The 13,120-nt window shown below is 44.5% G+C and overlaps 1 protein-coding gene across 2 annotated transcripts in view; it reads right to left on the reverse strand.

The window, feature by feature from the left end:
• Positions 1–11,631: 11,631 nt before the first annotated feature.
• Positions 11,632–13,120, reverse strand: part of CD44 (CD44 molecule (IN blood group)) — a gene marked incomplete at both ends in the record, with an annotated part of 81,567 nt that continues 80,078 nt past the window's right edge. For both annotated transcript variants that reach the window (XM_084246211.1, XM_084246210.1), the window contains one exon: positions 11,632–11,836. In XM_084246211.1, the coding sequence (XP_084102337.1) occupies positions 11,632–11,836 (205 nt within the window). The remainder of the gene's footprint in view (positions 11,837–13,120) is intronic.

Here is a 13,120-nt window from a genome sequence, read left to right on the forward strand (position 1 = left end):
AATAATTTCAGGCAGGGCACCAACCTAGTGGCAAAGGACAATTATTGGCACAGCAGATGAGCCACCAAATCTGCTGCCGAAGGCACTGCTCGTATGAGGGAGGGGAACCACTCATGGCATCTACTGTCACACACCAGGAGCCGTCAGGCTTCCTGGCCTTCTCTGGCTGTAGTCTCGGCTACAAGCCACACACTGCATCCACCCCCAGGATGCACTCACTCTGGGACTGGCGATTCTATTCTGTTGGGTGTACTCGCCAACCCTCAGGGTTTCTGTCTGTGGTCGCTCCAACACTCGGCCTTCATAGCCACGAAAGCAACATGCAGACCCCCGCACTCAGGCCAACCCACTGCACAAGCACATGGGTCGGGGATCCAAACTCCACATGTGGCCTCTCTTGGGTCCCTTCTTCGGCTTGGGCTCCATCCCAAGCCAATTTCCCCACCCGTCTCCCAAGGACGGGTTCCTCAGCTCCTCACCCTCACTCAAGAATGAGCAGGGCATCACCCACAGGTGATTTTAAGAGACTCACTGGTCTCCAGCACACTCAGGCTGCTTAACAGCAGCTCAGGGCTTCTCAACTTAGCACCAGCTTTTGCCTTCTCAGTTGGCTTTTCTCCTCCGCCTGGCTGCTGGGCATACACAGGCTGCTTTTGGCCATCAAGGCCTACTGGCCACCCCCAGATTCCCATCTCCTGGGGTGTACAAACAATAGCATCCTCCCCCAGAGTCCCAAAAACTTAACTTGCCAAAGGTCCTCCACCTTCTGGCAGGATTGTCAGTCCATCAGTCCAAGTCCATTAGGCCTCTCCCTGCCATCAGCACTGGCGAGCTCTAAATCATGGTCCTCTCTTTCCCGATGATTCTTGCTGCCTCGGGGGTCGTTGGCTGGTCCTCTCGGGCATCTCCTCCAGCTGAGGTCCTGCAGCTTCCAGACCTTGTCCATCTCCTGTGTCGCCATGGTACATCCAGTGTTGTCACAGGCAAGCAGTCTGCTACTCCTCAGTCCCTCCAGGTCTTCGGAGGCTCCATACCCATCTGCATGGATCAATCTTGCCGACTTACGCCAATTGTAGGGGCAGGACTGGGCCACAGTGTAGGGTTTCTGACCCAGCAGACCGGGTGAAGGAGGAGTCAGAGTCCTCAGTGGCTTTTGCAGCTCTTTTATTTAGATTTACCAGGCATATGGAAGGCCTCCCATCCCCCAGCAAATCCTCACTCTATCTGGGCTCTGTGGCCTTCTCTCATGTTCTCTCTGCTTCTCTGCTCTCTTGCTTCCATTCGTTCTTGGCTTCTCTCTCGGCTTCTGCTGGTGTCCTGCCCTTAAAAACTCAGTCTCTCAGCCCAGGTGAACCCACTTCAGGTGCCCGCCATCAGGCATGCGTTCAGGACCACAGGGTTCCCTCATCTATCCTAATGGCGGGAGGGCAGAAAAGCCTGATACTTTTTACCTTACCCTGCAGCCTGGTAATAAAAAACACTTGATGACACCTCCCTGCCTCTCTCACCCCCTCAACCCCCTGCACTTGTCAGACAAGGCTGTGGGACATAGAACAGTGCCCAGCACCTAGTAGGTGTGCAGTATTATGATTAGATGGCACCGAATTAATTCAAAACACAAGATATTGTTTAAAAACAAAACATGAAACATGAACTGTACACTGACCCTTTGGCCCATCATATAGGCAACCCAGTTTAGCTGTCCAGTCCACTGTAAGCCTTTAGGGCAAGGACACCTATCTTCACCCTCTTCTTTCTAGTTTTACTTTGAGCATTCAAGGGCTGGAGTCAGAGGGCAGAATTTCATTTCCACCTGGACCGGGCATGTTCCCCAGCATCCGCTAGGGGGCACATGCTCAACAGAGCCAAGAAGGAGTACAAGAGGGTTTCAGAAGGAACATCAACTTAGATGGGAAAATTCCCACTGATATCATCCTTGGCCTGCCAGATGAACACATAGGAATTTTCTCGGTTACCTTATATTTGAGGTTCATAATTTTGTCATAGGAGAAATTTTGTCAAAGAACAAAATTATCTAGAACAGGGTATCCGATAGTCTTTGCCTATTGAGAGAAGCCACAGTCTAGTGCTGTCTTAGGACAAGGCCCAACATTGGCAATGCTTTGGCAGCCCAGGATAGATCTTGTCCTTCAAAGATATGTACCCCAGGCCCAGTGACAGTAACTTCAAGTGTGGCAGGTGCAGCCAGCAAACCTCACTGAGAATTACAGGAGAGATGTGGTCCCTGTCGGGAGGTTTTGGGGGTTTCTCTCTACCTCTTATGATCTCTATCTCTCTCATGATCTGTAGGCAAGGGAGGCCCTTACCAAACAGGTACTAACAGGTACTTTATTTCTTTCAGAACAACTGTTCAAGTCTTACTCTTCTTTGCAGTCCCCGAATTCTATTGTTGTCCTTCTTCAAGCTTGACACTTCTTTCTTCATTTCTTAATGTGACTTAAAGAATCCAGGAGGAAATAAAAAGCAAAGCTCTTCCTGAATCCAGTCACCTCACCTGAAGTTTTGAATTGCCCTTAGTGCTGGAAACCTGTCCTGCACCTCCTGTGCAGGATAATGTGCTGAGGTGCAGAGCAAGGATCTCTGGAGCCTTGCCCCTGGAATTCCAACCCCTTCCTCTCTCCCTCTGTCTAAGAACCGCCCTGAAGCTTGGCTCTGGCCATACCTTTGTATGAAAGGCATTGGCAACAATAAGCCTGCATATTTCACCCTCCTCCAGGAAACAGGAGGGCGCCTCTTCTCATTTCTCATGGTTTTGTGAGAATCTCAGGTGGGAGGGATTTCAGGATCCCAACTCTTAGAAGGGCTCAGAAATTCTTAGGATAGCTCTGACTTCCCCTACATGATGGTTCATAGTCTATATAGGTCCCTGTTAGATATGCCACACAAGGAAAAGGAAAAAACAACCTTGAAGACAGTAAGAGAGCAGGAAACCTGTTTACATGTATTTTATACACATTAGCTGATTACCCCAGCAGTGGCAATTCCAATTCCCATTTGGCAGGTGGAGAAATTGAGGCACAGAACTATTAATTAGCTGGTGTGAGGTAATGTGGGGAGTAAGTGGCAGGGATTGGATTTAAACTCAATCTTATTTTAAAGGCCACCCTTTTTTTAACTAAGCTTTAGGGCCTTTCCTGAGGCTCTTACTTTTTCTCTTTAGGGAGAAAGAAGGAAGTGGTTTGGACTAAACTTCTGGAAAACAGTAGTCATCACAGGATGAGACAAGCAGTCTGGAAGCCTGAGCGGGGTGGAATGGAGGAGGCGGGTTATGGTAAATCCTGACTGGCAAACATGGTGTTGACGACCAGATGTCAGCGCAAGCCAGGAATGGGGCTGGAGGCTGGGGTACTGGGGATTGGGAAACAAGTGTGGCTCAGCCAGTCTTTCTCCCCGAACCCAAACGTATACCCAGGCATCGTGGCAAAAAGAAGATTTGCACACAGTCCATTCCTTCCCCTTCCAATAAACATGGCACCCATCAGGACGTTGAAGTCTCCTAAATTAATTCTGTCATCCAAATCGTGTAATGGTGATTGCATCTTTATTAACTCAACCCCACACTCTTCCTGTGGTTTCTTGAAGCTGTGTTTGGTGCTGTCACACTGGCTTGGTTTGCAGCGAACAGAGATGATCTCTTCACTTCAGCGACCAGTATACCAAACTTGACAATGGGCAGTAAAGCCAAGTCAGAGACTTTGCACAGAGCTGAGTTCCCTTCCAGGCTCTTCACTTTCTACTTGTGTCCTTTGGGACCATCATTAACTTCTCCACACCCTTAAGTGCCTCCCATTTTGAAAATGGGACAGGACTTTTTCATGGGAGGGGTGAGAGGGAAGACTCAAAGATGTGTGCAAACCCAGGTATCTGTAAGAGCTAAGTCAGCAGTAACTGTAGAGGCTGTTGGCTGAGCTGGACCTTCCATTGTGTGCTGGAGATGCAGTGCAAAATCCTGAGGGCATGCTCTGTAGTGAAGGGATAGGCTCACGGGCCATGTTATGAAATGGCAGAGTAAGACCTGCTTCCGTGAAAGGTGGACAAGCAGATTGGTATGGTGAGAGAGTGGAGCAGCAGAGGGGGTGAGACAACTTCCTGGAGGTCGTGATCAAAGCCATGGGTGGAGCCCCATCTTGGATTAATCTGCAACCACAGCATAGAGGGCCAAGCGTTCATCAGGTGATGCCAGTTAGTTCACTACCTGGGCTGCTTGTGCCAAAGCCTTGCTTTGAAAACAAAAGTTCTTTCTGTTCAAATCAAAGTGCTTCCATCACGAGGAAACTTAGAGGTTAAAATATCCTGACTCCAGGCACCCTAGGTTTAAAGTATCACACACTTAATAGTTTGGGAAATTAGAAGGGATAGTAATGTAAGAAGTACCTACTGTGGGCTTATAGGGGATAATTCAGATGAATTCAGGTAAGAATCAATATTTTTGAGCACCTGATATATGCCAGGCACTGCCATGTCCTTATCTCATTTACTCCCCATAGTGGCCCCATGCAAATTTGATTACCTTTCTTTTACAGAAGAGAAAATTAAGACTCAAAGAATTTAAGATGAGTGAGCAGAGTTGCCCAGTTAAGCAATAGAGTCAGCACTAAAACGCAGGTTTGTCTCAGTCCAAAGTTCATGCACTCTCTGCTGTACCAAGTGATTTCCGGAACATATATTTACACAGGCTCCTGCTCCTTCCTTTGCCAATAAACATGGCATTTATGAAGCTGCTTACGGTTTTCTAAATTAACGCTATTGCCAAGTTGGCCAAAATGGTGTGTGCATCTTAAACATAAATATGAGAGGTGCCCTGAGCACAAGAATCTTTCAACACATCTGTCATAGGCTGATTCTACTAACGGCCCTGATCAGTGTCACACAATGCCCTCCTTGTAGTCACACCTATTGTAATATGACTTTGCAGCTTCTCTTACAAAGAAGTAGAACCTATTTCCCTTCCTTTATATCTGGGCTGCTCTGATGACTGTTATGCTTTAGGGCAACTGAGTGCCGGTTTTGGGTCTATCTGGAACTAAGCCCTGGGGGCATCTGTCACTTGAAACTCTGGACAAAGCAGCTGGGGGCATGTGAGGGACATATAGAAAGAGACTCCACTTGTCCCAACCATCATAGCAGACACCTGCATAAATCCAGTCATGCTCCTGTGAGTCCCGCCCAATTCAGCAGAAGCACCCAATCAATGGGTCAACTCATAAGAAATAATACATGTCTGTTGTGCTAAGCTGCTAAGTGTTTGAGCGATTTTTAATGCATCAATAGTTAACTCATATAACCAAGAATAATCTTTTTAATTAAAGGCCAATGGAGCTAAGCCATGTATTGTTTCATCTGTTAGTCAGTCCTCCAGTTTGGCCTCATTGTTTCTGAGACCTTAGCCTGTCATCGCAGGCTCCTCCTTTATCATCATGTTAGAAATTCCCATGACTATTTTATGCATCTCATGCCTTCTCTTTTGTTGGCAACTCCCTTGTTTTGATGAAATAAATCCTTTGGGAGTTGCCCAGAGGTTAGGAGGCAACACAGATCTGAAAAGTCTTCACCCTACCCTTGCTCTTAATGGCTTAACTAAATTAGAATGCTGGTTTGAAGACATTTCAGAATTTTGCAGGCACTGTTTCAGTCTCTGGCTTTTGTTGCGACTGTTGAGATGTCTAATTCTAGTCTGAGTCTTGATCCTCTGTATATCAATTTTTCCTCTCTAGAAGCGTGTGGGATGATCTCTGCCCTGACTCTTAAGTATTTTTAAGATATGGATTTTTAAACACTTTTTTTTAAAGATTTATTTATTTATACAAGAACAGGGGTACAGGCCAGATGTGCGGGAGGGTGAGAGGATTCACCAGAGACAGAGCGGGGAACAGAACAGGCAGACTGACGAAGTACACTGCTGAGGGGAGCAGCAGGGGAGATAGGAGAGGTCTGCCGCACCATGTGGGACCCTCGCCGGCAAGCTGGGATCAAACGGGCGCTGCAGAGGCTGCAGGCAGCTTCACAGCACAGCGCTCAACCAGCTGTGCTACCAGGGGAGGCCCAGATTTTTAAGCACTTTTCATGTGCAAAGTGCTCCCTTGGTTCCTCTAGTCTAGATAATCACCTTTAATTCTGGGACCTTTTCTTGATTTATTTCTTCCATGGTTTCTTCCTCTTCATTTTTTTCTTTTTTCTTTGTTTATAACTCCTCCTGCTTGCTTGCTAGATTTCCTAGACTGGATTCTTTTCTTTTTTTAATCTTTTCTTCCCAATTTCCATGGTTTGCTTTTGTTTCATTTTCTAAAATATTTCTTCCTCTTTATTTCCCAAACCTTCTCTTGTGTTTAATTTTTAGTTCGTCCTTTGGTGTTTGAATTTTGAGAGCCCTTTTCTGAGGTTTCTCTGGAATGTTCATTTTAACACTGGCATGGTATTTTTGTTTTAAGATACACTATCTCCTTTTGTCTTACTGTGATTGTTAATGATTTTTTTTCTCTTTTAAAAGTTTTCTTCTCTTGGGCCTCCCTGGTGGCGCAGCGGTTGAGCGCTGGGTTGCAAAGCTGCCCGCGGCCTCTGCGGTGCCGGTTCGATCCCCAGCTGCTCCCCGACCACCGGAGGAGGGTCCCACATGGCGCGCAGACCTCTCCTGCCGCCGACTGCTCCCCTCAGCAGTGTACTTCGGTCCTTCTGCCTGCTCTGCTCCCCGCTCTGGCTCTGGTGAATTCTCTCACCCTCCCATGCTTCTGACTGTACCCAGTGCATGCATAAACAAAACAAACAAACAAATAAATAAATAAAACATGCCTCTATTAAAAAAAAAAAAGTTTTCTTCTCTTGAATTATCTCCAATTCTCATGTGTAAGGTGAGTCAGAGAAAGCTTGCCAAGAGTATTCAGTGCCTGGTGGGGCAGGAGGAGTTGTGATCTGTGCTGTATATTGTTTTTCTGGGCCATTTCCTTGGAAGCTATTACATTAGTATCTTTAGGGTTTTCTCTCAGGTTTTCTGATTCCATGGAAAGACTGAACTTTTTTCTGGAGGGCATATGTATGGCTGTTGGTATTCTGGACACCAAGTTGGGAGAGAAGACTAAGCAGTCTCTACATTCCTCATATCTGGTCTCATGCATGCACTTCTTGACACGGTGTTTCCAATGTCAACATTGGGGGTCTCTTGTCCCTTGGTTAAGATGGTCTATTTTGTTCTGTCCAGGGAATAAGCTTCTGGATTTTTGGGGGGATTGGATAAGAACAGTCACACAGCTCCTTCCCTTAGAGTAGGGAAGAAGACCTGGAGTCCTATTGCTTAAATAGACTTTAAACCTAGCCTCCTAATTTTAGCCTTGCCTTCTCTAACCGCATCCACAACTAGCTAATGCAGCCAACTCCTGAGCTTTCTGGGGCTCCTGCTACATGCATCTAGTTGCTCCTCAACTTTCCCCACCACTGGCTTAGGAGTCAGTTTTGCTCAGTCAGTTACCAATTAACTGCCACTTGCCAGCTTCACATTTTTGTCACTTGCTTCTCTTTTTTCCATTCTCTTTGTTACAGGGCAGGGAGTGGGGTGCCCCAAAACTCCCAAACCTGCCTGCTCTAAATAGGTTCTGCCATTTGCCGCATCAAAACAAAACACATATAAGACCTTTAATGGAAAGGGGCTTTATTACAATTAGTGAGCAATACAGAAAAAACAAAGAATATAGTTTCTAAATCAAGCACCCAAAGTTACCCATCCCCTCGTGTGTAAAAGTCCACCCAAATGGGATTAGCACAAAGCAAGGTCTGAAAGCCTGCTATAAGTCTAAAGCACCTTCTGGCAAGTCCCCATAGAAAAGGGTGAGAAACAGTCAGACAAATTTGGGAGGAAAAGAGCAAAACCAAAATCAAGACAAAAACCGCCATTGTTAAACTCCCCATGGGTCTCTCACCACATCTATTTCAACCAGTCCAGGACCAAGAAGCAAGCACAGTTTTTTCACATGTCTCTCTGCTCCATGTGCCTCCTCCAGGTCTCCTTCTGGCTCTCCATCCTGCTTCCTTCCTTCTCCAATATCCTCTCCAGCTTCTTCTCCTCTCCTTAGATCCACCTTCCCTTGGATGGAGCAGGGAACCTGGGACCTCCCCTTTTCCTGGGGACCACCCTGTTACATCTTGACTCCATTGTCTTATGTCTTCTTGAAAGCTCTCTTTTGTCTTTTCAGAGGCTCTCATGAGGGTATGGAGGTAAGTATGTTCATCTCTCAGCTTTTAACAAACTCATACTTCATCTCATTAGTTTGACTCATGTGAACCACACATTTCCTATGGAAAAATCAAGCTCTCTAAAACAAGACTCTCAAAGGACAGAAACCCATGTAATTTTTTTAAGGAAAAATAAAATGAGTGTGACGCTTCAGCCACTCCAGAAACCTTTAACCTGAGACTTTGAAGTTACCAGATGGCCAAAAGCCACAGCTTGGCTTCTCCCAACCTGCCTTCCTCCTTAAATCAGAGGCACCTGAGATCATTTCCCTTATTAGCCTTATAATATGATCCAAAAAGTGCTTTCAAGAGAGCAATGTGCATATTATGCTTTTCTCCTTATTATTGGTTCATCAATAAAGGTACAAAAATCACAGGTTGTGCTGTGAAAAAAATCAACACATAATAGTTCATATACAGGCATGAATGGTGAACAATTCTTTGAAAACTCAATATGAATAAGTCACAAAAAGGTATACCTATGACCTAAAGTTGAATGGGTCATGTTTTTATAATTCTTAAGTACTTTTTTCTAGGGAAATCAGAGGTTTCCTTTCTCCTACTCCTCTGTTGTACCAGCATTCAATAAATGTGGCTATGAAATTAATATTTTGTATCATGGTCTCATTTGAGATTCTCAGATGAGAGATTCTGCTGGAAGAAACCACTCTGTTCGACTAGAATCTGAAATACATTGCTATGAAGGTGACTTTTGTCCCATTTTATTTTCACCCAGTACTAAGTTAAATGAAGCCCTCAGGAGACACAAAAGATTTACAAATATAGAAAAAAATTACACCTGAAACTCTTGGGTTGTTTTGCAAAATGATTAAAATTTGCTCCATTATGTTTGTCAACAAGATTTGGCATCATGACTTAGCCAGATTACGATACCAGAGGTGAACTTCTAGGGCAATAAATAGGTGCAGGGTAGGAAAGGAAGGGATATAAACACTAGACCTCTCCATCCCTATCGTGAGAACACAGAGGTGTATCAAGAGGAGGACTGAAATGATAATAAAATGTAGGAGCATATATTTTAAAAGATTTATTTATTTATGCATACAAGAACTGGGATACAGGCTAGAGGTGTGGGAGGTGAGAGGATTCACCAGTGACAGAGTAGGGCGCAGAATAGGCAGACTGACTGATATACACTACTGAGCAGTGGGCAAGACAGGGGAGGTCTGCTGCGCCATGTGGGTCACCTCCCTGGCCAGGGATCAAACTTGTGCTACAGAACTGCGGACAGCTTCACAGTGCTGTGCTTAACCCCTTGTGCCACCAGGGAGACCCGGTGGGAGCATATTTAATCCAAAATAAAATTGAAAACAATTTCTTATCTCACCCTATTTGTTGGGAGTGCCTAGCAGGGGTAGAAAATTGTTCCTTGTTGTGAAATTTGTATCCGTGACCCCAAAGAGTCTGGGGACACATAGAGATGGGTGTTGCCCATCAACCTGATCCCAAATGACTTGCTGCATTTGTGAGCTGTCAGGGTTTGCCACTGACCCAAGAAAGCCCTTGCTCAGCAGAGACACACTGATATTAGTGCATGTAAAATTGAGTGAGTGACCTGATGTCCATTTTATTTTCTCTCAACTTCATAATAAAAATAAAACCAGACAGCTGGATATGGAACTAGCCAGTGATTTTCACAGAAGACAAGAAAGGAAGTTTTCAAAGGTCATGATGGGGAAGAAGGCATAAGGGTGGATAGGGGAGAGCAAAGATGGGGATTTAGTGTGGAAAGTGGGCACTTTCTCTCCCTTAAATACATCCTTCTGAATCACCTCTTTGTATAAGTTCAGCCCTGATTTGTGTGGGAACTTTTTCTTTCTGCTTTTTTTTTTCCTCTCTGAGAAACGCTGCCAGTTAGGCATATCAGTTTAGGCAACAGATGACCTTTTGTGGGAACTAAAGTTGAGTTCCCACTTTTACAGGAGGCCTTAATTTATAGATTCCATCCCTTCTATTACAAGTAACCTTTGCATGTTCCAATGGGACCTTCTGAACTTACAAATAAAGACCGCAAAGGACTTGCCAATGGGGAATAAAGCCATTATTCTCTTATTTGACCATAAACCTGCTTATCTGGTGATAAGATCCCAGTGGTGGGAAATCATATAACCTTTAGAGAGGTTCCACAGGCATTAAACTTACCCCGCATAACAACTGTATGAGGGACAGTTGACTTGTTAATGTATAAATACTGCCATAAAAATACTCAAACAGGATGTCCCCTGTTCCCTCCCTTCTTGTGAAAATGTGCCAATCAGTTGGCACTGGCTATACTCTCATTTCCACGGGCTTTTCTTTTTATTACAAGTTGCCAAAAGGTACTTTCATTTTGTTTTTAGATATCATTATTGGATCAGGGTCTATGCAATAAGAACCCACAAGCTGGAGACTAGGCAAACATAATGTAACTTTTTCAGTGCTTCAGGAGAAAGAACAGGTGGCCACTTAAACATAAAAGCACTTCCTCTTACAATTCTACGTCTAGGATGTGACAGGAAGCCTTCAGAGTCTCAAAATAAAATAATGGTATCTTCCTCCATCTTCTTTGAGAGTTGCTTGAGTGGGGGCTCTGAGAAGACTTTTAAGGGGGACCATTCACAGAATTGCCTGATGAGCTGTTGGAACCCAGTTCTTGTTGGTAAGAAAATGAAAGATCACAGCACAAAGGATTAAGATGGAAGAAGTACAGATGTTTATTGTGAATTGGTGGTTGATACCCTTTATGCCTCTGATAAAGTAAAAAAAAAAAAAAGCCATACATATCAAAGGACCTCCAGGGTTCAATATTTCAAAATACAGATAAATAGCTTACTACAGATAAATAGCTTTACCCTTTGGGTATCTCCCAGAAGCATCTGAAAAATTTCCAGGGGGCCTGGAGAAGGGGATGTGTAGCCTGTACACTCGATTCCTGTGCCCCTGGAAAGCAATGCCCAGGGACTGGGCAACTGGAGGGGCAATATGGACCTATTCAAATTTTCTCCAGAGACCATTTGTGGCCCTGGGGAATGACCTTACCATGTAGCTATTACCTGGGAGGTGGATGGAGGGAAGGCTGGTGGTCGGGAATGGGAACATATCCTCCACTTTTGCTAGAGGCCACCCACAGCACACCCAGGAGGTGAGAGGCTTCTAGGTGGGAAATGGAGCCATTAAATTCTTGCCAATTATTAATTGGACCCTCATTTCAGAAAGCAATGCTGTTTTTACAATTCAACTTGACTTTAAAAAACAAAAAGGAGTAGAAAATGTTATGCTAAAAAAAGATTCCCTAGAACAATCAGTAGCACATTGCATCTGTGAAGGGTCCCAACTCCCTGTAATGGTTGTCTCTGACTGTTGATTATTTCCAAGGTCATAGAGAAGGTGTTACACCCCAATCTTCATGTCCACATTCTGCAGGTTCCGTGTCTCATCAGCTGTCATAATCTGGTCTGGGGTGTCTGTCGGCTCCTTGTTCACCAAGTGCACCATCTCCTGAGACTTGCTGGCCTCTCCATTGAGTCCACTTGGCTTTCTAGCTTCCACAGCTCCATTGCCATTGTTGATCACCAGCTTTTTCTTCTGCCCACACCTAAAATTGAGAAAGGGGCACAAAGAACCATCATTGGTCATCGTTGTTGCCATCATCATCATCACTACCACCACCACCATCTTTATCATCATCAGTAGGGCTTATGATGGCCTTGATAGGTTTCATAATACTGACTCTTAGCAGTCAGTACTTATCAACAGCAAAAGCATCACTGGTAAACTTGTTAGAATACAAATTCCCAACCCCAATGCAGAAGTACCAAATAAGAGAACTCTAGAAGGGGAGGCCAAGATCTGTAGCAGAACAAACCCTAAAGGGTCATCTGAGGCACACTCAAGTGTGAGAATCAGTGTTCTCAACTGAAGGCAGTGTCAGTATCGTCCCCTTGTTACCAGTGAAGAAACCCTGGTTCTCAGCAAATCAGTAAAATGATCAGGATTTAATTCCCGGGTGTGCCTGACTCCCAAGTCTAATCCTACTTTACTATACAATGGAAACAGTTTTTAAGCACTTGAGAAGTTTCTGAAGACTTGGATAAAACATCACCATGATGATTGTAAATCCTTCTGATGCAAGTATTTAAGAAAGTCCCATTACTTCCTCTCCCAGTCAACAGTTTTTTGTCCTGGTGAGATTATGATCATATATGTTGGGATTATGACTGCATGTGCTGGGAAGAATGAAACATTTTTCTAGAAGTACAAGCCATATTGGTTTTTCCCTAATATGGGTTATTTTCCATATAACCCTGGATAGAGGAAGTTTAACTAAGACATATCCAAATCTTACACTGTTATTTTAAGGTTTCCTAGTAACATAATTTAAGGTTCAAATGCGGAAGATCTTCCATCTCTTCCATGGAAGAGCATGACCTTCATCTAGACGCTGCGTCACAGTGTTTGATAACATCGTCTCACTCCACTCAACCTGACACAATCTTCTTCTTTCCTGTAACACAATTACTGCTACACATCTAGAAGTCAGATTACACTTGACATAAGCAAAGGTAACAAGTCGCACAACCATGAGTAGGGTGGGACAGAGGGGACATGGGAAGAAATTTAGTGAATACCTCCTGAATGCTAAGCACATCACATGCTAATTTCAAGCAATCCTTACAATAGCACTTTACAGCAGCTGTTATTCCCCTTATTCAGCAGAGAAATTGAGATCCAGAAAGATTCAATAAATTTCTTGAAAATGGACAGAGTCAAGACACACTCAGTCAATATTCAAATCTAGACCTTTATGACCAGAAGCCTGGGATCTGCCCAACCTGTTAATGCTGCTAACCATCTGGAGATTTGGAAACATCTTGAAGTG

The sequence above is a fragment of the Talpa europaea genome, assembly GCF_964194135.1.
Source record: "Talpa europaea genome assembly, chromosome: 1".
NCBI classification, from domain to species: Eukaryota; Metazoa; Chordata; class Mammalia; order Eulipotyphla; family Talpidae; genus Talpa; species Talpa europaea.